Here is a 27,930-nt window from a genome sequence, read left to right as displayed (position 1 = left end):
GCACTTACGCATTCACACACGCATACACACGCACAAATACATGAAAACATGAAAACGTATTATATGGGCTGCATGGGATAACCCCCGGAAGGATTCGTTAATCCATCGCCTCGACATTCAAACATCAGTCTTCTGTCATAGATAGTTCTATTCAATAGTATTGATTTAACCCGTTGAGAACGGTTTGATTTTGCTTCAACACGCATTTCCCATAGACTCTTGCCCGAGTATACTCGGGACCCGTCCTCAACGCCACCCCGGGCAGTATTGAATTGAAAAGTTATACATGTACAGGGCAGGAGGAACCGCGAGGGGGGGGGGGGGGGGTTGGTGGGGCTCGTCCCGTTTTGTTTTTGTTTTTTTTTGCGCAATACAGAGAATACGTGTACATAGGATGTAACCACCCTGCCCCCCCCCCCACTTTTTTTTAAACCCGGAAGTGGCACCAGAAAAAAGAAATAGAATGTGGTTAAGCTAAGCTTTTGCAGATTGGAAGTTGCACCAGAGTGATTTGTTTTTGTTTTTTTTTGTTTTTTTGTTGTTTTTTTTACCCGGAAGTGGAATCAGAAAATTGCGTGAATACCTTTTTCTTTTTCTTGTTACTGATGAAACCCGGAAGTGGCATCAGAAATACAAACTGCCCCTGCCCCACTAATTGATAGAGACGACACTTGTGGCACTCACGTTGTTTTCCTTATTGTTTTTTTTTTAATCATAATTTCACCCTCAGTCTAATATTGATTTAAAGGAATTATCATGAGAGGCTGATTTACAATTAGATCAAAGTCGCCTATTCAAGTTAGAGTCGTTATAGAGATGCGTCATAATGATAAAAATATACCAAATCTCCTGAGCTTTATAGAAATTTGTCATGGAAACACTATCATTTAAAGGGTGTGTACAGTTCTGGTTGAGGCGAGGATTTAGCTTTTAACATTTTGCGAGATATTCAGAAACCACTCTACAAGATGTTAAAGAATGCAATTCTAAGGGGTATCAATAGTTTATTTGATGAAAATCGGTTTTGAAATGGCTGAGATATCCAAAAACAAGGTGAAACAAAGAGATCCTAATAAAAGGCATGGCCTGTCGCCTTTTATTATTATCACTTTTTTGGATATCTCAGCAATTTGAAAACCAATTTTCATCAAATAAACGTTGAATTCTTCTTAAAATTACATGTTCTTTCATATTTCATCAGAGGTTTCTCATTATCTCACTTAAGAATGTTCAAAACATGAATCCCCATCCCAACCAGTACTGTGCAGTTAAATGTGATATCATGGTTTTATATACATGCACAATAATAATTGTAGCTTGAATTAACTACATGAAATCATTTAACTGCTGATTGTAAAATTAGCTAGAATATCATACAAGAGGACACAGATGTCACTACAGACAGTAGACTTTTGAAAATTACAAATGTGTCTATTTCTTTATTTCTTTGCATTAGAGATCAAATAAATGTTTCTGTGTCTGTAAAAAAACATGACTGTGTAACCACAATATGACCTGAAGTAATTAAAACTCATGATATGGTTCTAGGGATAAATCATACCTATTAAGATTCGAAGAGCTTACTTGTTTTCCTACTTGAGTTTTGAACAGCAAACATTTGCTGTGTGCTATATTCTTGCGTGCCTGTTGTATGATGAACTTGTTGCCATGATTATCTTCTTTTTCTTTTTCACCGTACAGGATCTATCAGCAACATGAGCAATGAGATATGAACCAATATAAAAATACCATTGAGTGAGCTGAATTTGTGATAAGGAGGGGAAATAATGGGATTTGGGATTATACAGTTAGAGCTTTCATAGATATAATCCGAATAGATATTAATTGTGTAAACATGTTAGATATCAGCAAAAACATGTGCTAGGTGTATCTATTTTTTTTTTCAGAATACGTAAATTTCTATGATGTTTGATTTAAGTAAATCTACATTGCTTACATAAAATGACAGATGACAATGATATATTTTATTGTTTTTACGTCGCAAAATGATATGCAAAAGCAGTTGTTTCCATGTTCTGAAAGTAGACAGGGAATAAACGAAGCAGCATGCAGAAAGACTTTTCAAATATTCACTCAACTTTTATATCACACCTGTCTAAAAGATCTCGACTTGTTAAAAATAATTTATCAAGAATTCCAAGAATACCAAAGAAGGAACAGTGAGCAGAATTGCATACCTTCAAAGTACAGTAGTAAAGCTCATGAGTACTGTTAGCTAAACATGTATCACACAGCAAATAAGAACACCGCAAAACTCACACACGCACACACACACACACACACACACACAAACACACACAAACACATTCACGACATTCCACTACATTACTCTTTGCAAAAATAGTAGAATGAAGAACCCTATAAAGTGACGTCGTCTTTGTCAGAAAGAAAAACAAGGAAGTACATCGGTATATACGTTGGTACATGTAAGAATACGTATCATAATGTACACTTTCCTTGATAAGACACAGTTTTCATATAAAATGCCATCTATTGCAAACCGAATGCAATCTCTTGAACATTTCACTCATTTAAAACGTCAACACGTAGCTGAATGTTTAACCATTCAGCTTAAGGCATGGAAATACTTAGTCAAAGAAAATAGAAATAATTTCTCAAAGATTTGCCCATTTTCACTTCAAATAACACTTTCAACAGCAAGCTGCTCCCATGACAGTCAAAATAATTTGATTATACTAATTCTATTTATAGTTGTTATGATAACATCTGATTCGCTTCGACTGGGAAACTACAAAGACACCACAAATCATTCCGGAGAAGGGATATGAAACCAAATTAAATTGCTTTCTTCAGGATTGTGTAGAAACCTATCAGCTTTTAATGTTTAAATGCCGAACAATAATTCATATCAAAATACTGAGGTTATTTCTAAACAATGAAAAGCATTATACATAATCAGTGTGTCGTCCTTGTAATATTTTCCCGGTACACGCAGTTCAATGAACACTGTCTGGGCATTAGCATTGATACTCTATCCTTATTTCTTATTATTCCCGAAGCCAGCGTATCTCAAAATAACTATATTTTTACAAATGACTTAAGTAATTTATATCTAATACAATAGCTGTAAAAAAAAAAAAAAAAACCTTGAATAAATTTATATTGTTTACTCATTATTTATCTAGCGATCCACGTCCCACAAGCTTTGCTTTTTAGTGGATCGCTATTTTCCATAATTGAAGTTATTTTCCGAACGCTCACGAAGTATACATGCATTGTTCCTCGTAATTATTGTACATATGTTGTTGTATATAATTTATGTCGTATACTACATGAATCTTTTGTAAACGTTTTGGACAATATCATTTCATGACATGTATACTTTGTATTATGTATTATGTTTTGATATTCGTTGATTGGAAATAAACTATGATTGAAAAACAGAAGCGGATCTAGAGGGGGGATGGGGGGGGGGGTTGCAACCACCCCCCCCCCCAAAAAAAAAAAAAAAATCCGGGGACCATTTTTTTTTATCTTATCTTTTTTTTTAACTTGTAATTTTATTTTTTTTCTATTTATGGCAATAACCTCTATACCAAAAATAGTGGTGTTTTAGATGCAAGAAAACGCCATTTTCACACACAGATTTTCAAAAATTCTCCCTACTGTGGAAGGGGGGACACCCCCCTCCAACACCCTCCCCCCCCCCCCCCCCTCGCTCGCTCCGCTCGCTCGGGCTCGGTCGCTACGCTCCCTCGCATACCACCCCAACCCCCTCCTTTATAACAAGCTAGATCCGCCCCTGAAAAAAAAATTGTTAAGTGTTCATAAATGCGATGGGTTAAACAAAAGAAATGGGCTATCACGATATAAAATAATCATGATAAGCATCATCATGATTAGAGCAATTATTGCGTAAAGAAACTAGACATAAAAACAGCAGAGAAATCGATTTAAGGCAATAATTTTGTACAAAATTTTCTTGAATAAGCAAACCCATAATTACGGTTGTCTAAAGAAAATTAAACCTTTTCCAAGCCCACCGCTGAAATTTCAAGATTGAAAATGCAACGGTTATCAAAATTGTGTCACGTAGGCCCTACTTGCTCGTATGGCAAGCCAGTCAGACAACTGCCAACGATTTGCACTAAAATTTACATATTTTATCCACAACGGAGATTCGATATCATTTCCAGCTCAATATCCTCTAACAGCTCTCGGACTAAACTAATTGATAAAAATATCGTAACAAAGCCGAGCTGTTTGCAAACACCTTGCATTCTATTGCTTTATGGGAATGGTGGAATAATCCGGTGGATCCAAAGGCGGATCCACAGGCGGCAAACCAGTGGTTGGCTGTACCTCTGGCTCGCCATCAGGAACGCTGGTAGGTGTGAGCGACGCTGATTGCATGACTGTGGGAGGCAACGTGGGGGCAGGACCAGACCCTGATAACGGGGACATCGGTGGTGGCGCTATAGCTGGTGGCAGGATGGGCAGGCAGTTCACATCCTGTGGTGAAAGGTTGGTTGCTGGTGGTGGTTGACTGATGGCATGGGTTGTAGGGTTGAAGATTGTGAAGGGAACATTGCTTGCTGGTGATGACTGTGATGTTATTTGTTTCTTGCTGCAACCCACTCCACACACAGCCCCGATAGCGATGACTAGGACGATGAAGAGAGCGATTGCCATAAAAGTCATAGATCCAATCACCCGAGGAGATGTAACGGACCTTAAAGACTCACCATCTGAAACGAACAATGACAGAAAGTGAGAAAAAAAATTTTTTTTGCCTATTTGGGGTTTTATAGGATTTGAACATGTTCCTTTCATTTCTTAAACTTGTATTTCCGAAGGACGGTATGCATTAAAGCTGATTGAAGCAAGAGATTCTTGAAATAACTACAGTCTAGTGACAAACTTCTTAGTGCCCTGCAGAAAAATACGCGACTAATACACTTACCACATCTTACACCTGCATCCTCGTAGTGGCTACAATCATTGCTGTACCATCCATTCGAAGAACAGATAGCTAGACTCGACTCCCAGCCGTCACATTCAACATTGTCAAGAAGAATGGATCCCGTTCCTTGTCCATAAGTCCCTCCACTCACAGCCTGTGCGTAGCTTGTGGAATATCCGAGTTGTCTGCAAACGACCCGGGCATCATAGTCATCCCATTCGTCATCGCACACCGTGCCCCAAGTTCCATCGTGATAGATCTCAACACGACCTTCGTAGTACGAGCTTCCTCCAACGAGGCGGACATTCCTCCAGGGAGAATAGGTTGTGACGTCATACCAGTCTGATATTAAGAGACAGAGTAAGTTCACTCTAAAAACTGTTCGTTTATTGCGTATGCATGTCATCATTATACTCGAAATGCAAACTTTTGAACTTTTTTCTTCGTAATTATAGTACTAGCATAAATATAATCATGACAGTAATATATCTGAGAATGAATAAGGTACAAGCTAACTCGAACATAGTAGTTTGTAATGATTTTCTTTTGAAGGTTCTGTTTACTGCTTGGCAATGGGCGTTCACATCGCCAGATTAAACGAGGCAGAGGTTCCGGAAGGTATTTGAATATCTGACATTGCTGCAATCGAAATAACAATCATAAGCAATTCATTGGTAAAACAATGAGAATTGAAAAAAAAAAAAAAACCCTCCTAGAATGTTCATGATGTTTACGTGTATAAATGAGAGAATGATAGATTCCATGACATGCATTATGCTCCCCTACAATTGTTTCTTAAATTGTGACAAATGCTCAACGACAAATGCTCCGAGGCATTATTTTGTTCTGCGGACGAATGCTCCGCCGACAAACGCTCCTACGACATATCATATTCCGCCGGCGATTGCTCGGTCGACATTAATTTTGCTCCTTCTACAAAGATACGACATTTGCTCAGCCGGCAAAAAATTAGTGCTCAGCCTTCGTCTTTATTTCTATATTTCTGATCCTTAAAACTTATTTTCTCCTTTATCTAGTAGTAGGACATGTGTGTCTTTAACTTTTTGACAAGAGATATTATACAGGGTGGCCCAGAAAGAACTGTACACCTATGATCTTTAATTTCAGCAATATTGTTGCAAATATGTCATTATTTTGCATACTACTGGAAAGGACATTCTTTTTCCAATAGAATGACACCATTGGAGGATTCCCACATCCTTTCCATTCTGCCCATCTCAATCATTATAGACGTGCACAATGAAGACCATACCCGCCAAAAGAGCTGAGACATAACACATTAACAGTATACATTGCTTTTATTAGTCCTTTTTCTTACTTCTCAATCGACAATTTTCCAAAAACACCACCAAAAGTGGGCACCGGATTGGATTTTACTGCTAAAAATGCAACATCTGCTTTTGTGTACACCCTTCCCAGGGCCGGCGCAAACGGTTTTTTTTTTTTCCTTCTTCTTCTTTTTTAATAAAGAAGATAGGTCAGACTTTTTTTTTTAAATCATGTGTTGCTTATAAGGTGCTTTTCGTAAATCATCTGCCCTTGAGACCGTCTACGTCTCTTCAGGTTTTTAACATGTTCATGGTGACGAATAAGGAGAAAATTCGTGATGATGAACACTACGAAACAATTTTCACAAAAGACCAGCCCAGAAAGTGCCAGACTTGGGATGGAAGCTGCTAGTCGTTTATCAAAACAAGAGAATGTACCTCATGCACATTCCTCGTGTTCCAAACAGGACAATTAAGAAGCGTGACTCCGAGGAGATCTCTTCATGTGGGAGTTATACAATTAATGAAAACTACGAACTTGGCTGTATTTAAATGTTATCCCTTTCAAAGTAAGAAACAATAATTTTTGTAAAATACTCTCTGAATGATATCAAAATGCCACCAGACTTGTCATAGATGGTTCTACATAAAATTCACGAAAAGTAAACATTATTGTAACCAAAGCGATTTCATTGAAAATTCAATCTTCGTCAGAGTCGTTGGCTTACTTGCCAGCAAATCGGTGGAGCAAATGTCAGCGGAACATTTGTCGCAATTTACAGAGAAATTGTCGACGGAACATAGTTACTGGCGGACCATAATTATGTCGTGTCACCTAATGAGAACATCTCTGAATTAGAACTGAATAAGTCCCCTGTTTCATCTAACAATGGCAATACCATCGAAATGCCATGAAGATGTTTCCTTGAAGTTTTTTTTTCTCTTTTGAAGTTCTTCACATTTTCTAGTCTGCTCATCAACGAAACTGAGTATATAAAACTTGTACTCTCACCACATCGCACACCGGCATCTTCATAGTGGCCACAATCATGGTTGTACCATCCATTTGAAGAACAGCTAGCTAGACTCGACTCCCAGCCGTCACAGCCAACGTTATCAAGTAAAATGGATCCCGTTCCTTCTCCGTACGTCCCTCCACTCACAGCCCGTGCGTAGCTTGTGGAATATCCGAGTTGTCTGCAGACGACCCGGGCATCATCGTCATCCCATTCGTCATCGCACACCGTGCCCCAAGCTCCATCGTGATAGATCTCAACACGACCGTCGTAGTACGAGCTCCCTCCGACAAGACGGACGCTATTGATGGTAGGCGGGATGGTGGAGAAGACAAGCGTATCTGTGCACAAAACGTGGTGAAAACCCACTCATGTTATCCTCTTTCCTTGTCCAACATTAATTATGAATATCATGTACTGACTCTATGGCGGCACAGAACAAACGATTCCCGACTAAACGGAGTTTAGGTTTCGGGAGGTAGACGAATATTTACATTGCGGCAATGTTTTTGGCATCCAAGATTTATTGTTACCTAAATCTTGTTAGTAAAACAGTTTAAGAAATTAAAGAACACCTACAATGTGTAAGTATCTATAAATGAGGATGTCTCTCGAATCTACTTGGCGAATGTAAAACAGACGTGTTTCAGCACATGGCGATTATGCCATTGAAATGTTTCGCTTATGTGCAGATTCATTTTTCCTTTGAATCTTGAATAGAATTTGCTTTCCTTTTCTTGCTCATTTGTCAGATAACATGAACAAGGTTTTGACTTCGCACATTAAGGAATATAAACCAGGCTCACCACATCGCACACCGGCATCTTTATAATGACCACAATTATGGCTGTACCATCCATTTGAAGAACAGGTAGCTAGACTTGACTCCCAGCCGTCACATTCAACATTGTCAAGTAGAATGGATCCCGTTCCTTGTCCATACGTCCCTCCACTCACAGCCCGTGCGTAGCTTGTGGGATATCCTAGTTGTCTGCAGACGACCCGGGCATCATCGTCATCCCATTCGTCATCGCACACCGTGCCCCAAGCTCCATCGTGATAGATTTCAACACGACCGTCGTAGTACGAGCTCCCTCCGACAAGGCGGACATTCCTCCAGGGAGAATAGGTTGTGACGTCATACCATTCTGATTAGGGACAGAGTAAGTTCACTCTATAAAATGTTCGTTTATTGCGTATACATGTCGTCATATATTCGAAATGCAAACTTTTTACTTTTTTCTTCGTAATTATAGTATTGGCATGAATATAATTATGACAGTAATATATCTGAGAAAGAATAAGGTACAAGCTAACTCGAACATAGTAGTTTGTAATGATTTTCTTTTGAAGGTTTTGTTTCCTGCTTGGCAATGGGCGCTCACATCGCCAGATTAAACGAGGCAGAGGTTCCGGAAGGTATTTGAATTATCTGACATTGCTGCAATCGAAATAACAATCATAAGCAATTCATTGGTAAAACACTGAGAATTGAAAAAAAAAAAAAACCCTCCTAGAATGTTCATGATGAGAATGATAGATTCCATGACATGCATTATGCTCCCCTACAATTGTTTCTTAAATTGTGACAAATGCTCAACGACAAATGCTCCGAGGCATTATTTTGTTCTGCGGACGAATGCTCCGCCGACAAACGCTCCTACGACATATCATGTTCCGCCAGCGATTGCTCGGTCGACCGTGGTCGACATTAATTTTGCTCCTTCGACAAAGATACGACATTTGCTCAGCCGGCAAAAAATTAGTGCTCAGCCTTCGTCTTTATTTCTATATTTCTGATCCTTAAAACTTATTTTCTCCTTTATCTAGTAGTAGGACATGTATGTCTTTAACTGTTTGACAAGAGATATTATACAGGGTGGCCCAGAAACTGTTTTCACTGTGTCCTTCTGAGCCGACTAGACGACTTTCAAAGATGATGAGTCAGCGAAGGCCCACCAGATCTCAAGTTAAAAAAACGACCCCACCAACACCAGCGAGCGGGCTCCAACCCAACAGTGCACCCCCTGCTCCAAAGCAGGCGAGCGGAGCCACTGCAACAGGATCGCCCGGTGCCAGCCCGACAAGGACCCCTGGAGAGTCTGCAAGCCATAATATCGACAGATCTCCATTGCCCGCCAACAACCCGGACACAGTGCAACAGGGTGTCCATTCAGATGCATCGGACCATGATATATCTATTGAAACGACCCTTTCTCCGGCACTAGAGGCATGCTTTCAGCGGATGAGCGACAAGTTTGAAAGGATGCTTAGAAAGGTGTCCGATAATCTTATCACAAAGCTGAGTGAAATGGAGAGCAACTTCAACAGGTCTTTGCTTGCCGAGAGGAAGCGGATCGACACCCTCGAGAAACAGCAGGCGGAGATGAAAACGACAATCGACGAGCTGAGGAAGGAGGCAGATGACCTTCGAGCCCGGACCATCATCTGCGAAGCCGCCGTCAACAAGAGTGAGCGTTTCCTGAGGAGAAACAACGTGAGAATCGTCGGGATTCCCGAAGCTCCACCAGGAGACGAGCGAGAGGACTGCATCCAGGCTTCGGAAAAGATCCTTCGCGACAAATTCAACATCACAGCCAAAGTGGAACGCGCTCATCGTGACGGTCTTAAATCGAAGGACCGTCCACGTCACATCCTAGTGAAGCTGTTGTCCTACCGGGACAAAGTGGATGTGATGCGCAGCTGCAGAAATGTGTTGAAGAACGAAAACTACTTCATCATCGATGATCTAACAGCAGTCGACCTCGCGGAAAAAAAGAGGTGGTCAAAGCAGGTCCAACAGCTCTACAGTTCGGGAACAAAACTCCGCTTCTACGCCGGGAAGTGGCGCCAGCTCGGTGGCGCCCCGTATGTATTTGAGTAAACGTTCTGTATTTTTTTTTTTCCTGATTGATATCCGATAAATGTACTGAATATATTATTATTTGAAATTAATATCGATGCAAAGTATGTATAAATTATTATGATACTGGATATTTGATATTACTTTGAATATTCTACTTATTGTGTTTATATTGCCCCGCTCTGATTATATTAATGTTTGACACATTATCCCAGCGTTAAGAATAACATATAATTGTTTTTATATTTTTGATTTTTCCCTTTTTATGGATTAACATTTTTTCTTTTTTCCTCTTACGGTATGAATATACTAAATTTTATATTCATTTGAATTGATCTAGGTAAAGGGTTGTATTGAAATCTGAAATTTGGTGTTTTGATAAGTATAGATTATTTTTTTTTTTGTTTCAAGCATAATGAATACTGCAGTCTCCCCCGATAGTTGAGAACGTTCCAATTCGATCATGATCGTTCGCTCATTGTTTATGATGTGAGTGTAGCTTTTTTTCTCTCAACCTAATTTGATACATCATAGTGATGTATCTCCGAATGATTTTTTCTAAGGTATTGCATTGAATGATGAGTGTTTTGTATTATTTAGTTTTGGATAGGTTAAACAAATCTGATTGTAATCGTCCCCCATAAGTAAATCAGGTATTTGAATAATGTATCCTAATGGTAAGAATCGATAGGCACTGTTACACCCCGAATTAAAATCGATCAAGGAATATTATGTCGCAACTATGCCGTGAGATTGAAATATCTTTTCTGTTTTTGTTCTTTCTTACGGTCGAAGTTTGATTTTGTTCTTTTCTTGTCTTTTTGCAAAGTGTTATTTCCTTTATATCTTATCTTATGGCCCAATTTACTCATCAATTTAAAGAGTTGCTCATTAACCACGCTCTGCTATACGAACGACCATGCTCGATATCTTCATCAATACCCTGACTTGCAATCGATTGTGGATTTTTTTTTTTTTTTTAATCGTATGGCTCGATGTATTAATCAAGTTAAAGGGTTACTCAGTAACCACGTTCTGATTTGCAACCGATCATGATTTAATGTTATTATCGAAACTTTAACGTGTCATGGATCGTAAAATATCTAGTTAATTTTTCTTTTTTTTAATGAGACGTGAATACCGTTATTTTGTTGTCAATTTTTTTTTCTTTTATTGTCTAAATATTGAAATTGGTTTATTAAAGTACAGAATAGTGTTATATTTTTCTTAGTTTTTTGTATGAATTAACCGATTTATAAAGTTAGTAATTATGTTTTAGTAATATATCTTTTTGGATTTATACAATCTCTGTACTGTTATTGAGATTTTATTTTTTTGTTTTTTTTTTTAATATAGTTGTAATGTTAACAGATTGGAAATTTGCAGTAACCCTGACACTACACAAAAATCCTGTATTTATTTTAATTTTTCTGTTTGTAAGAGATTAGGACATTTTCATAATATGCCTCTTAGGCAATAAAAGATTAGGATATAGTAATGATTGATTTAGTAAGAAACATTATTATTATTATTTTTTCTTCTTTTGATATCCTTCTTTTTCTCTGTCCCATAATAATTTTGATTTTATGAGATTTGATTACAAACTTTTTTTCAACATTTTTTTTTTCTCTTTTCGTTGCTTCCAGGAAAGATCTGTTATTAATAATTGTACGTAATAATGGTACATTAACTTTTTTTTGTGTGTGTGTGTGATAGTTATTGATAGGTAATGAAAGTACCAATGAAATTAGTGAACGGTACAAATTCTAAGATTGTAGTTTGAACATCAGGTTATTTTACTCCTGTGCTCCTTTGGAGAGACCGATGTGATTCCTTAAATTGATAGATGTGTAAGTCCCCTTATGACGTTGATGTGTATGAGTACATTGTATGTGTGTACGTCTTTATATGAACGTGTGTGTGTGTGTGTTTGCGTGTATGTTTGTGTATGTGTTTGTATGCATGTGTTTGTATGTACCATGTGTGTGTGTATGTATGTACACTCTTTCTTTTCATTCCCTCTTCTTCTTTCAACAGGTCAGTAGATTTCTCATTACAGGGCGTGCGGTGGTTTTGTTACTACCGTCAGGGTCTTCCAGCATTGAATCGATTTAATGGCTGATTCGATATTTGATTTTGACTTCAGTCGTTTGAATGAACAGGATTTTCATGATTTATTTGTATTTGATTCAAATGACCAGAATGCTACTGCTTCACTGTCATTTGACAACCTAATATCCAAAGATATTAATTTTCATACAAATGATATTTTTAATGATAAATTTCTAGATATTTCTTCGCCATATGTCACTGTTAATCAATTAAAGTCTAAAGATGTTAGCGAAAAGTTCTCCCTGATGCATATGAATATAAGAAGTTTAAATAAAAACTTTAAAAATTTGCGTATTTTTTTAGATAATTTTACAGACTCATTTTTTCTGTAATTGGGCTCACAGAAACATGGCTCACTGATAATACTGCCTCTTTATTTAATCTCCCAGGATATCATTTGATAAATAACGACAGATATAATAGAAGTGGTGGGGGTGTTGCCTTCTATGTTAAATCCAATTTTGATTTTTTCATTCGAAAAGATATCTGTCGAATGGAAAGTTTTGTTGAATCCTTATTTATAGAAATCAAAGTGCCTAATCGGAAAGATATTTTATTAGGCGTAATGTACAGGCCCCCTGATGCTAATATGAAATTATTTTTTGATTATTTTAATGAATTATTACAAGAATCTTCAGTTTTGAATAAGGAATGTTATTTAATGGGTGACTTTAATATTGATTTAAGTAAATGTAATGATTCTTATTATCCCGAGGAATTTCTCAATATTATGCTCTCTGCATATTTCTCACCCTTGATTTCAAAACCAACCCGTGTAACAGAACAATCTGCCACTTTAATAGATAATATTTTTGTAATGTAAACCCTTTTCCTGATTCTGCTATTATACTTACGGATATATCTGATCATTATGCTATTTATATGTGTTCATCTTTACAGTTAAAGACGAAAATACCTCAGAATTATGAAAGAAGGCGTAAGTTTACACCTCAGAATATAGCCCAGTTTCAGGAATCTTTGATGGAAATTGACTGGTCTGACTTATATGTGGTGCAAGATACGAATGTAGCTTATGAAATTTTTATAAATAAGATTGTTACTTTGTTAGATACACATATTCCATTAGTTAAAAAGAAGTTGGGTAGTTACAAACGTGATCCAAGATTGCCATGGGTGTCAAAGTCATTATTACGTTCAATTAATCGTAAAAATAATTTGTATTATGTAAGTAAGGCTAAAAAAACACAGCAATCCCGTGATAAGTATACGGCATATAAAAATACTCTCACTACGGTATTGCGGAGAGAAAAAAGGAATTATTATATGAGAAAATTAGATTTGTTTAAAAATGATATGCGCAATACTTGGAAATTGATAAATGAAACATTGAATAAGCATAAGGAAAGAAATGTTATTTCTAAAATTAAGAATGATGGATTTGAAATAAAAGATTTACGTATAATAGCAGAAATATTTAATTCACATTTTTCAACTGTTGGCCGGAATCTTTGTGCAAATATTCCGTTGTCTACTAAAGAATTCTATGATTATCTGGACGTAGGTAATCAAAATTCAATCTTTTTTTTCCCCTGTAACAGTATATGAGATTTTAGATATTGTTCATAATTTACCTTCTAAAAGAAGTTCTGGTTATGATGATATTGATAATATACTGTTAAAAAATATAATACCTTATATTGTTGATCTTTTGTTTCACATTTTTAATCTATCAATATCACAAGGGCAGGTACCAGATGTTATGAAAATATCAAAAATAGTTCCAATTTTTAAAAAGGGTAATAGGGAAGAATTGAATAATTACAGACCTATTTCTCTTTTGCCTAATATATCTAAAATATTAGAAAAGATAATATATTCTCGAGTTATAGATTTTTTAAATAGAAATGACATTTTGTCAAAATATCAATTTGGATTTCGCAAGAAACATAGCACAGCACATGCAATATTATCTTTCACTGAAAGAGTATCTCGAGCAATTGATAAGTTTCAACATACTGCAGGAATCTTCCTGGACCTCTCCAAGGCCTTCGACACGATTAACCACGACATTCTTCTTTATAAACTTAATCATTATGGTATACGTGGGAAGGCCTTGGAGTGGTTCAGAAGCTATTTGAAAGACAGAAAACAATTTGTTTGTATAAACAATGAAAAATCTTCTTTGCGCTCAGTTGATTGTGGAGTTCCACAAGGAAGTATACTAGGGCCGTTACTTTTTATTATCTACATCAATGATTTTCCAAAATCTTCAAATGTTCTTTCTTTTATATTATTTGCAGATGACTCTAATCTTTTCTTTTCTCATTCAAATCCTCATACATTAGTTGATGTCATGAATATAGAATTGAACAAGATAATGCAATGGCTAAGAGCAAATATATTATCGCTTAATTTGCAGAAAACAAATGTAATGTTGTTTAGTAATACCCTTGATAAATTGCCACATGATATAATTTTTGAAAATGAAGTGATAAAACAGGTTTATTCTGTCAGATTTCTTGGTGTAACTGTAGACAGTAAGCTTTCTTGGAAACAGCATATAGATTGTATATGCCGCACTATTTCCAGTAACATAGGTGTAATTAATAAAGTAAAGTTTTGTTTTTCTGTTAAAAAGTTGCTAATGTTATATTCAACGTTAATTTTACCTTATTTAACGTATGGAATTATAATATGGGGAAATACACATTCAACTTATTTGGATAGATTATTTTTGTTACAAAAAAAAAGCACTTCGAGTAATATGTAATACCTCTAAATATTCCCATACTGACGGATTATTTGTGGAGAATAAGGTTTTAAAAGTAAGGGATTTGTATTATTATTACCTTGGTCAATTTATGTACAGTTTGTATAATAAGTCACTTCCTTCAGTTTTTGAAAATATGTTTAATAAGAATAAAAATATTCATAAATACCCCACTCGTCAAACAGATGAATATCATTTGCCCCTTACCCGAACTCTATTTACAAAAATCCACGTTTATCTACAGTGGCCCAAAATTTTGGAATTCCCTTGAGAAAAATATAAAAGATTCCATTAGTTTGAAATCATTCTCTAGTAATTTAAAGAAATATTTGATTAGCTCATATGTACCCCATGATTAGTTTGACTGTTTGGAATTGTTGTTCTTTTTTCTTCTGCCTGTATCGAGAATGTTGACCTGCCCTTCGCTCTCTCTACTCTCTCTCTCCCCCTCCCTCCCTCTCTTTCCCTACTCTCTTCTGTGTGTGCACAATGTATGTGGATGCATACATGTGTGTGTACGTGCGTGTGTGTGCGTATGTGTATGTGGGTACGTGTGTGTGCTTGTGTGTATGTGTATGTGTATGTCTATGTGTATGTGTGTATGTGTATGTCTATGTCTATGTCTATGTGTATGTGTATGTGTATGTGTATGTCTATGTCTATGTGTATACATGTGAAAGCGTATACACTGTACTTCATGTAACCATCCGATTTGATTGAATGAAAACTGTATACTTTCAATGATTAGCTTGTACGGTACATACCGTTGTATTGTGTTACAAAGTCATATATAATTAATGTATTGTAGTAATGTAACGTAAGTGAGGGGACTGCAATCTACAAGTTCGCTTTTTAGCAGCCCCTCAATTTCCATTTCCATGAAGTTCTTTTAAGAACCAATATGTATTATTATGTTCCAATATATGTAATCATGTCAAAGTGTATTACCTGTGTTTGATTGGAAATGAAAATAAAAAAACATGCATGTGAACATGCATGTGTAAAATGAAAATGAAATGAAATGAAAGAACTGTACACCTATGATCTTTAATTTCAGCAATATTGTTGCAAATATGTCATTATTTTGCATACTACTGGAAAGGACATTCTTTTTCCAATAGAATGACACCATTGGAGGATTCCCACATCCTTTCCATTCTGCCCATCTCAATCATTATAGACGTGCACAATGAAGACCATACCCGCCAAAAGAGCTGAGACATAACACATTAACAGTATACATTGCTTTCATTAGTCCTTTTTCTTACTTCTCAGTAGACAATTTTCCGAAAACACCACCAAAAGTGGGCACCGGATTGGATTTTACTGCTAAAAATGCAACATCTGCTTTTGTGTACACCCTTCCCAGGGCCGGTGCAAACGTCCCCCCCCCCCCCTTCTTCTTCATCTTCTTCTTCTTCTTCTTCTTCTTCTTCTTCTTTTTTTTTTTAATAAAGAAAATATTGGGTCTGACATTTCTTTTTATCATGTGCTGCTTATAAGGTGATTTTCGTAAATCATCTGCCCTTGAGACCGTCTACGTCTCTTCAGGTTTTTAACATGTTCATGGTGACGAATAAGGAGAAAATTCGTGATAATGAACACTACGGAACAATTTTCACAAGAGATCAGCCCAGAAAGTGCCAGACTTGGGATGGAAGCTGCTAGTCGATTATTAAAACAAGAGAATGTACCTCATGCACATTCCTCGTGTTCCAAACAGTACAATCAAGAAGCATGACTCCGAGGAGATCTCTTCATGTGAGAGTAATACAACTAATGAAAACTACTAACTTGACTGTATTCAAATGTTATTCCTTTCAAAGTAAGAAACAACAATTTTTTTTTTGTAAAATACTCTCTGAATGATATTAAGATGCCACCAGACTTATAATAGATGGTTCCACATAAAATTCTCTTAAAGTGAATATCATTGTAACCAAAGCAATGTCATTGAGAATTCAATCTTCAGCAGAGTCGGTGGCGCGCTTGCCGGCGGAGCAAATATCGGCGGAGTAATTTTGTCCCAGAGCATTTGTCGCAATTTACGGAGCAATTGTCGACGGAGCATATGCTGGCGGACCATAATTATGTCTTGTCACCTCATGAGTACATCTCTGAAATCTACATGTACTTGTATAAGCCCCCTGTTTGATGGCAATGCCATCAAAATGTTTTGATCATGTTTTCCTTGAAGTTTTGAATGGAAGTTCTTCACTTTTTGTAGCCTACCCGTCAACTAAACTGAGCATGTAGTCTTACCACATCTTACACCTGCATCCTCGTGGTGTCCACAATCATTGCTGTACCATCCATTTGAAGGGCAACTAGCTAGTCTCAATTCAAAGCCGTCACATCTAACGTTGTCAAGTAGAATGGTTCCCGATCCTTGTCCGTAAGTCCCTCCACTCACAGCCCGCGCGTAGCTTGTGGAATATCCGAGTTGTCTGCAGACGACCCGGGCATCATCGTCATCCCACTCGTCATCGCACACCGTGCCCCAAGCTCCATCGTGATAGATCTCAACACGACCGTCGTAGTACGAGCTCCCTCCGACAAGACGGACGCTATTGATGGTAGGCGGGATGGTGGAGAAGACAAGCGTATCTGTGCACAAAACGTGGTGAAAACTCACTCATGTTATCCTCTTTCCTTGTCCAACATTAATTATGAATATCATGTACTGACTCTATGGCGGCACAGAACAAACAATTCCCGACTAAACGGAGTTTAGGTTTCGGGAGGTAGACGAATATTTACATTGCGGCAATGTTTTTGGCATCCAAGATTTATTGTTACCTAAATCTTGTTAGTAAAACAGTTTGAAAAATTAAAGAACACCTACAATGTGTAAGTATCTATAAATGAGGATGTCTCTCGAATCTACTTGGCGAATGTAAAACAGACGTGTTTCAGCACATGGCGATAATGCCATTGAAATGTTTCGCTTATGTGCAGATTCATTTTTCCTTGAATTTGCTTTCCTTTTCTTGCTTATTTGTCAGATAACATTTACAAGTTTTTGACTTTGCACATTAAGGAATATAAACCAGGCTCACCACATCGCACACCGGCATCTTTATAGTGGCCACAATTATGACTGTACCATCCATTTGAAGAACAGGTAGCTAGACTTGACTCCCAGCCGTCACATTCAACATTGTCAAGTAGAATGGATCCCGTTCCTTGTCCATACGTCCCTCCACTCACAGCCCGTGCGTAGTTTGTGGGATATCCGAGTTGTCTGCAGACGACCCGGGCATCATCGTCATCCCATTCGTCATCGCACACCGTGCCCCAAGCTCCATCGTGATAGATTTCAACACGACCCTCGTAGTACGAGCTCCCTCCGACAAGGCGGACATTCCTCCAGGGAGAATAGGTTGGGACGTCATACCATTCTGATTAGGGACAGAGTAAGTTCACACTATAAAATGTTCGTTTATTGCGTATGCATGTCGTCATATATTCGAAATGCAAACTTTTTACTTTTTTCTTCGTAAATATAGTACTGGCATAAATATAATTATGACAGTAATATATTTGAGAAAGAATAAGGTACAAGCTAACTCGAACATAGTAGTTTGTAATGATTTTCTTTTGAAGGTTTTGTTTCCTGCTTGGCAATGGGCGCTCACATCGCCCGACTAAACGAGGCAGAAGTTCCGGAAGGTATTTGAATATCTGACATTGCTGCAATCGAAATAACAATCATAAGCAATTCATTGGTAAAACACTGAGAATTGAAAAAAAAAAACCTCCTAGAATGTTCATGATGTTTACGTGTATAAATGAGAGAATGATAGATTCCATGACATGCATTATGCTTCCCTACAATTGTTTCTTAAATTGAGACAAATGCTCAACGACAAATGCTCCGAGGCATTATTTTGCTCCGCGGACGAATGCTCCGCCGACAAACGCTCCTACGACATATCATGTTCCGCCAGCGATTGCTCGGTCGACCGTGGTCGACATTAATTTTGCTCCTTCGACAAAGATACGACATGTGCTCAGCCGACAAAAATTAGTGCTCAGCCGTCGTCTTTATTTCTATATTTCTGATCCTTAAAACTTATTTTCTACTTTATCTAGTTGTAGGACATGCATGTCTTTAACTGTTTGACAAGAGATATTATACAGGGTGGCCCAGAAAGGACGGAACACCTATGATCTTTAATTTCAGCAATATTGTTGCAAATATGTCATTATTTTGCATACTACTGGAAAGGACATTCTTTTTCCAATAGAATAACACTATTGGAGGATTCCCACATCCTTTCCATTCTGCCCATCTCAATCATGATAGACGTGCACAATGAAGACACATACCCGCCAAAAGAGCTGAGACATAACACATTAACAGTATACATTGCTTTCATTAGTCCTTTTTCTTACTTCTCAATCGACAATTTTCCAAAAACACCACCAAAAGTGGGCACCGGATTGGATTTTACTGCTAAAAATGCAACATCTGCTTTTGTGTACACCCTTCCCAGGGCCGGTGCAAACGTCCCCCCCCCCCCCCCCCTTCTTCTTCATCATCATCTTCTTCTTTTTCTTCTTCTTCTTGTTTTAATAAAGAAAATATTGGGTCTGACATTTCTTTTTATCATGTGCTGCTTATAAGGTGATTTTCGTAAATCACCTGCCCTTGAGACTGTCTGCGTCTCTTCGGGTTTTTAACATGTTCATGGTGACGAATAAGGAGAAAATTCGTGATAATGAACACTACGTAACAATTTTCACAAGAGACCAGCCCAGAAAGTGCCAGACTTGGGATGGAAGCTGCTGGTCGATTATTAAAACAAAAGAATGTACCTCATGCGCATTCCTCGTGTTCCAAACAGGACAATCAAGAAACATGACTCCGAGGAGATCTCTTCATGTGAGAGTAATACAACTAATGAAAACTACTAACTTGACTGTATTCAAATGTTACTCCTTTCAAAGTAAGAAACAACAATTTTTTGTAAAATACTCTCTGAATGATATTAAGATGCCACCAGACTTATAATAGACGGTTCCACATAAAATTCTCTTAAAGTGAATATCATTGTAACCAAAGCAATGTCATTGAGAATTCAATCTTCAGCAGAGTCGGTGGCGCGCTTGCCGGCGGAGCAAATATCGGCGGAGTAATTTTGTCCCAGAGCATTTGTCGCAATTTACGGAGCAATTGTCGACGGAGCATATGCTGGCGGACCATAATTATGTCTTGTCACCTCATGAGTACATCTCTGAAATCTACATGTACTTGTATAAGCCCCCTGTTTGATGGCAATGCCATCAAAATGTTTTGATCATGTTTTCCTTGAAGTTTTGAATGGAAGTTCTTCACTTTTTGTAGCCTACCTGTCATCATCCTTGTTCAGTGCAAGTTCCAACTGGCTGTAATTATTCAAACAGTTGTCACTTTTCTATTGATGTACAAAAGAATTCCACAGGTGCATCTGTGCCTTTGGTGACGGGGTTTGATGCCGCCGTCTTGCTGAGCAATCTGAAGATTCATTTTGAGCGTTAACTTAATGTTGGCTATATTTTGCTTGTTTATCTATTAAATGAAACGAAATCTCACTTAATGATAAAGCTCATTAAAAGGCCGATCCCTTCAAGAAATATGTGCAAAAGTGTAAATCAGAGCTGTATCATGTGAAAGTGTTTAAAACTGTACCCTCCCGGAAAGCCGGTATGGGCGGTTTTATCACTTTTCCACTTAATTCCTCCAAATAAAACTGATATGGAATAATCTTCGAGTATAGTTCTATATTAATAGATATATCAGATTAGTGGCCGGGCACGGCCAGTCGAGTAATTTTCATTTTCATTTCATCATTTTTTGCGCAATTTCTATTCGCGCATCCCCGTGTCTTTACCATTATATACCACCTATCTTTTATAAGTAGGGATGGCGAAAAGTAATTACCATCACAAAGACATATTTTCGTTTGAAAGTGGCTGATGATTATGCAATGAGACATGGGTCAATTGTCTTCCTATCTGCGCGGCAGATCCAGTTTGCCACATGCTTCAAATACTTTCGAGTGGCGGCATCAAACGTGACTTCAAAGGAAATACGACAGTTATGACTCCACTCTCTTGAACCTCCTTGTTCAGTGTAATTTGTTTAAGGTTTTTCAAAGTATTGTTTCTCTGATCAAAAACAACAATAAATTCCACAAATCTATACATGGAGTTGTCGATTTATGTACTACACGAAGTGAAATTATGAAAATCGTCTGGAATGTCCCTTTAAGCATCCAGTGTTACAGATGAAACATAAAAACAATCAAATATGAAAAAAAAAACAAGAACGATATCAAAATTAAAGTCATGAATTGTTACAGATTACAACAGGCAAAATGGAAAATGGAAAATGGAAAATGGTGTACACATAAAAAGCCAATAAGGCCTGTAGGCGCGTGTACACCGTTGTTAAAAATTATGTAAATTTTTGTATAATGCGTAAATGAGGACGTCTCTCGAATCTACTTGTCGAATGTAAAACAGACGTGTTTCAGCACATGGCGATTATGCCATTGAAATGTTTCGCTTATGTGCAGAATCATTTTTCCTTGAAATCTGGAATAGAATTTGCTTTCCTTTTCTTGCTCATTTGTCAGATAACATGAACAAGGTTTTGACTTCGCACATTAAGGAATATAAACCAGGCTCACCACATCGCACACCGGCATCTTTATAATGACCACAATTATGGCTGTACCATCCATTTGAAGAACAGGTAGCTAGACTTGACTCCCAGCCGTCACATTCAACATTGTCAAGTAGAATGGATCCCGTTCCTTGTCCATACGTCCCTCCACTCACAGCTCGTGCGTAGCTTGCAGGATATCCGAGTTGTCTGCAGACGACCCGGGCATCATCATCATCCCAGTTATCATCGCACACCGTGCCCCAAGCTCCATTGTAATAGATCTCAACACGACCCTCGTAGTACGAACCCCCTTCAACAAGGCGGATGCTGGCCGGGGATGGGGTGAAACCAAGTCCATCTGTTTACAACACGGGTTAAAAACAAGTTAATTATCGTAATATTTATGTTGTCGTCACACATGATATAAAAAAGATGGAACCACTTCATTTGACGGCATGTTATGTATGTATTATAATGATGATGATGATGATGATGATAATAATAATAATAATAATAATAATAATAATAATAATAATAATAATAATAATAATAATAATGAAGGCTGAAACTTAAGGTTTAAACACTATACTGATGCGCGTTTTTCTTTGATTTGATCTGTACACGGGTGAACAATGTACTGTCATGTCGCCATTGTGTTCCATCATGTTCATGAGGAAGTATAATCAATGACCACAGGAATTTATTATTACTCCATTTTTTCTTTGTTCAGACACACAATGTAATGCATGAAAATACTATAGGCCATTCTGAAATTCTAAATGTTTTTTCATTTCCTTTTTCGTCCTGTTGGAATACATCAGTTGTGATCGTAAAACTAAACAAACAAAACAAAACAGAACAAAATCAAACTCGTCAATGACCTACAAGTAACATAGTTTCCCTTTATAGCTAAAAGATCCATGCTGTAGCGTAATTGTAATACAGGTGATAGACATTTTTGTTGTACGCATTACACATTAGTTCTACTTAAATGCAATGTATTTCACCCTACTGCCTGTGGAGGAAGTAGTGTGTATGGCTGTATGGTGCCCCTGTTTTTAACTACACATATTGTGACAAAGAAATCACATTCTGCCTACCACAGTCAACAGCTGCATCTTCAGAGTGATCGCAGTTATTATATCCCCAGCCATTATGTGTACAACTTGTGAGCAGAGACTCTGAGCCGTAACAATCCACATTATCCAGGAAAATCGACCCGCTGCCCTGGCCATAGTACGCTGAGGTCAAAGCCGTGGCATCGGTGATGCTATAACCGAGCTGTCGACACACGACCTCGGCATCGTCATCATCCCAGTCATCGTCACAGACCGTTCCCCACTGGTATCCGTCATAGATCTCAACTCGTCCGTTCCAGGGTGCATCACCGTTTGAAAGACGTACGTCACCCCAACTCTCTATGGTAGAAAATATTAAGAATTCGATTTTCATCATTGAACCAAGGGCAAAACCAGAATTCACCATCTATAGATTTATATCAGTGTGAAGGACGGTATATATCAAAAAGACCACCTACATTTCAATCATCTAGAATAATACACTTTTGGGAAAAATGAAAATCGAAGGATTTTTTTTTTTTTTTTTTTTTACATTTTCTCGCTAGGTATCTCCTGTTCTGAAATGCTAGGACCGCATACATATACTTTTTGAAACATTCATCTGCAACTATTTTTTCCATTGACTTTGCTAAATTCAATCTGTACTTTTTTTTTTGTGTGCAGTTCAACTCTACATGTATGTTTAAGCCGGCTTTAAGCGTAGGCCTCTATTATGCAGTATAAGCAGATATGTGATATAAGGTTTTAGCCAAATCGGATCTAAAAAATACGTGGAAGTTTAGTTCGTGAGTCCCTATTGCAACCCTTAAAATTAGGTTCCTTTCGTAAGCTGGTATACTGTAAGGTAGGCAATTAGGACATTTCCTCAGAATCATATAGGCCTACCTAGAAACCATTCTTCTCTTTAAGTAAGGACGAAGAATGTAGACTTCCAAATTCATTTTGCCCCCCCCCCCCCCTTAACAAAAACGCTTGAAATGGAAGCATATAACATCATTGCCATTGCAGTAGATCACATAGAATGCACTGTGAACTACTGTACAGGATTGTGTACTGATATACGCACGTATTATGTATACAGAGGTGTCTGAATGATTGCTTGCTTTTCCTTCAAATGCGTTCACTGTGCAGGAATAAAGAAAGAGAGAATCATTAAAAAATCAACCTAAAAATCAACTTATTTTACAATCAGAACGCGACTGTACTATACAATAACATTCAACCCACAGGACTCAGTAACTGTATTAAAGGGAGAGTTCACAGGATTTATGTGGCGGCGTCTGCAGGACTGGTCATGTGACGTCACTGGCCTCTACTCGGGTAAAAGCCACCACAAACTTGACTTTCGATCGCACGACTGACCAACCTTCTTGGATCCGAAATAAATCATAATAGCCTTAGAATAAATACGCTTGCTTATTTCAGGATCCAAAGTCGCTTTGTCGTGCGACAGAAGGTCGTTAGTGTGCAGTAGCCTTTTGCATAGATTCACCACGCGAGCGTCTTAACTGACACCTTACCCGGGTATTCTCCGGCGGCTACCCCGTGTCTACCCTGGCCGATCTCACCGAAGGGTGAGATTTATACTCGGACGCTACCCGGAGGCTACCCTGCGTTTCATCACATACATAATCTTACCCGGGTAACAGTCTTACGACGGGGCATTAGTTACACTCTCAGTATGTCTTCCCTACTCCGCTTTCCTCTTTCTAGGTTCTTCTTTCGCCAAGAAAACGTCTTTGCAAGGACTACTCATACATGGCGTTCATACCGGAAACCTCTAGCTCTTCTTCTTTTATACCACCATGCAAAAATTCAAACAACACATTATTCTATAAAACGACACAAAAGTTTGTGGTGGCCATGGCCAAAAACTAACGTTACTCGTTTTCAAGAGAAAATCTTGTAATCATTCTAGTAATGCTCGTGAGGGATATGAAATAAATATCGACTGCTTTCTTTTGGGTCAACGTTAGACTATTTTTACCTCGATGATTTCTCAACAGTGCAGTGGCCCTCGACTTCGTCTCTGGGCATAGCACTGTTGAGACTCACCTCGGTGCAAATAGTTTTATCTATCCCCTTTGAAGCAGTCGATACTTGTATACTATACTCAACGCATGTTGAAGAAAGAAGAAAAGAGGATTTATGTACAGGTCAATGGAGTACGTGCATAGCTTACTTGGTTGCTCAATATTTCACTGTGTTTGTTTTTAGGTGAAATATATTATGTCGTATATCCTTTTTTGAATGCAGTGTATGCAGCGAGCGATACCGCTGTGTCGGTTCCGTACGGAACACACCGTATACAGAATTCATCGTCGTCGTGGTCGTTGATTCCTGCAGTGTAGAACTGCGAGAGAAGGATGACTACGACTAGAAGTAGGCCTAAAAAGGGCTTCGTTATCCAGATCATCATCAAAATCGGTTTTGGTTTCTTGAAATCATCCCTACACCGTTCCAAATGTTGTATTTCTGCTGCAATTTAAGCATTTCCTCCGTTACTTGAAGCTGCCAGTTTGTCGATTGAGCTGAATTACACTGATCACACACGCATGCCACCGTACCGCCGTATACCTACCACAGATTCACCAGCGTTATTAGCTATACTACGACGTCGACGCGCACTGCAAAAATATGAGAAATTTAGATATCGATTGCAGAATCGCGATGGCGTGCAGATCATGGATTCCCGAAAGTACTATAAACTATTGTTATCGCGCTAGGATCGCGCTAGGATGCACTGGTCTCAGCTGCTCGTAGATTTGTAATAAATCTAACCCCTTTTGGTGCTCTGTACAACCATAATGCAAAACACTTTACATGAGAGATACAATATAAGTTGTATCGTTCAAATTCAATTATTTCTTGCAGTTACCTAGCATGTCATTCTTCTTGCTTAAATTTTGTACCGCAGTCTCAGCTTCTTCTTGAAAGCCCTGTGACGGATTTTCACTTGATTTGGCAGGTAGCATCCCCATTTAGGGTGACAGGATTTATTGTTTTCGGTTTTGTTTTTCAACCGGACACCTTGCCCACAGTGAATTGTTAACAATTTCCCCCTGAAACCAAAAGTAACACAGTCAAGTTAACGTTCTTAGACGTATTGATTGGTACGGCCCTGGGTCTGTGGCTGTGTGTGTGTAGGGGGGGGGGGGGGTAAACTAGGGTCCAACTTTAACATTTAAATCTCTTTTTCGAAAATGCATGATATTTTTTTTTTTCATCAGGCGTTATTGCTAGGGTTTATCAAATGTATTTGTTCTTACATGGGCCTCATTCTCTAGGTCTACGTGGGGCACCCTGGGGTCACAATAGAGGTCATAATCACGAAACCGACACCCAAGAATCATACAGCTGGGTAGAAAAATAGCCCACGAGTTCGACAGATACAACGCAAGGCTTAATTTGTCGATATGTGGGCCTTGTTTGCTCGTGTCGAACTCATGAGTGATTCGTGTGCTGTATGACTCATGGGCTGTAGGACTCATTGACTGTATAATTCTCGTGACGTGCACCCAGTAGCCAGATGAGGAAGGTTACATGAGAAAGCCCGAAAATTGGAGTATCTTTACATAAATCCTCTCTTAAACAAATTGATCGAGATAATCAAATGTTATGAGCAAGGACATTGGTGACTGATATTTCAGATTTTTCAATTGTAGATCGGGGGAGGGAGGATGGTTGTTGGCGGTAGAAAATCAGGGCCCTTTTTTCCCGTCCTTGATAACGCATGGGCAAATTTTCACCAAATTTGGCAGGTGGCATCCTGTAGTATGATAAGATCTCAAATGATCAGGCAGACACTCGAATTAAGGGGACCAAATCAATTCCAAATTTTTACATTTTTATATTCTTTTGGATCATTATAGGTTCTTTCGTGATTTTCTTATAGTATGTTTGGTTTTGGTGACGAAACTAACATTTTGTGGAATTTTATGCGTTGAAATTAACTTAAACATGGCATAATTATACGGAATTGCACTTTACTGTATATGAAACTACCTGTATAGGACTGAGAGACCAACATACAAAAAAGGACTCACATGTATTTATACATCTGAAAAAAAAAACAACAACAAAATGATCCAATACAAACCCACTAAGTCACAGTATTTTTCTGGAAGTTCCGCTTCCGCCCTCAGAATCGGCAGGGGAAGGACATACAGCACCGATTTCCTTTTTAAAATATTTTTTTTGACCCTTAGTATTAATTTGGGGTGATCGAAAGAGAGATTCCGAATTCGTGTTGCATCCGGGGTTAAGGAGATTGTGAAATAGGCCTGTATATAATTTTAAGGTTTAATATTTACCACGTTTACAGAATGCTAAACATTGTTGACAGAGCTGCATAATAACATTCATGCAAATAAAGAGACAAACATACAAAAAATCTTAAAGTGTGCTCCCACAATCCAGCCTTCTGGAAAAAAAAAAAGGCATGATGGGGAACCCTTTCCAACTTGGTACTTTTTAATACTTCTCTCTGTGTGGAAAGTGTAGTTAAGTAAGGTTACACATGGGTTGTCTCTTTTTGGAAAAAAAAAAACAACTTTCAATTCTAATCAGGATATTTTTCTTCGGTTCCGCAATATCAGAGACCAAGAAAACCTCCCACACTGGAAACATGGTTCTTTTTAGAGCGAGTATCTGACTGCAAGTAAGTTGTAATGCCAGCAAACCTCTAAGGAGGAATCGTGCTAATACAGAGTAAATTTGGTCATATCATTATTGCTGAACTGATACCATGGCTTATACATGATACACACATACAACAGGCATGAATACCTTTAGACCTGAGCAAAATTTGCAAAGCCGTTTTAGAGCTCGTTGCAAATTGATTTGGTGGTATACCATGAACGAGATATGTGTTTATCAGCAACGTGCAGTCAAAGCTTTGTCAAACAACTTCAAGAAACACTTTGATCTTAGACATCCCAATATGATGATATCACATATGAATATGAAATTTCTTTTCAAGTAAATTACTATATCAAGTAACTATTATGCTGTTGTTGGGTTTTTTAAAGTCTCTTTGATAGTCTAACGCAATCTCAGCTTTACTGTGGTGGTTTGCATAGGCCTATACATCTTCATATAAGATGGTCACGAGCTTCAACAATTCCTGGACCTCGTTACAAAACAAATGAAAATGTTATTTAAGTAATGGCTAGCCAAGTTAGATTACCGTTATTTGCAGTTGATTCATCAACATTACGAGTCAGAATAATGAGTGAATA

The 27,930-nt window shown here is 37.9% G+C and overlaps 1 protein-coding gene across 1 annotated transcript in view; it reads right to left on the bottom strand.

Moving 5' to 3' along the window:
- Window positions 1-27,930, bottom strand: part of LOC140230534 (scavenger receptor cysteine-rich domain-containing protein DMBT1-like) — an 89,069-nt gene that overhangs the window by 18,467 nt on the left and 42,672 nt on the right. The window contains exons 10-16 of the mRNA XM_072310676.1: window positions 22,712-23,027; window positions 21,630-21,969; window positions 18,016-18,323; window positions 17,219-17,563; window positions 8,057-8,398; window positions 7,247-7,591; window positions 4,934-5,287 (exon numbers count right to left, since the gene is read on the bottom strand). Of these exons, the coding sequence (XP_072166777.1) occupies window positions 4,934-5,287; window positions 7,247-7,591; window positions 8,057-8,398; window positions 17,219-17,563; window positions 18,016-18,323; window positions 21,630-21,969; window positions 22,712-23,027 (2,350 nt within the window). The remainder of the gene's footprint in view (window positions 1-4,933; window positions 5,288-7,246; window positions 7,592-8,056; window positions 8,399-17,218; window positions 17,564-18,015; window positions 18,324-21,629; window positions 21,970-22,711; window positions 23,028-27,930) is intronic.

This window comes from Diadema setosum, chromosome 7 (genome assembly GCF_964275005.1).
Source record: "Diadema setosum chromosome 7, eeDiaSeto1, whole genome shotgun sequence".
NCBI lineage: Eukaryota > Metazoa > Echinodermata > Echinoidea > Diadematoida > Diadematidae > Diadema > Diadema setosum.
The sequence above is the reverse complement of the archived record's forward strand: the minus strand, read 5'-3'. Positions and strand labels throughout refer to the sequence as shown.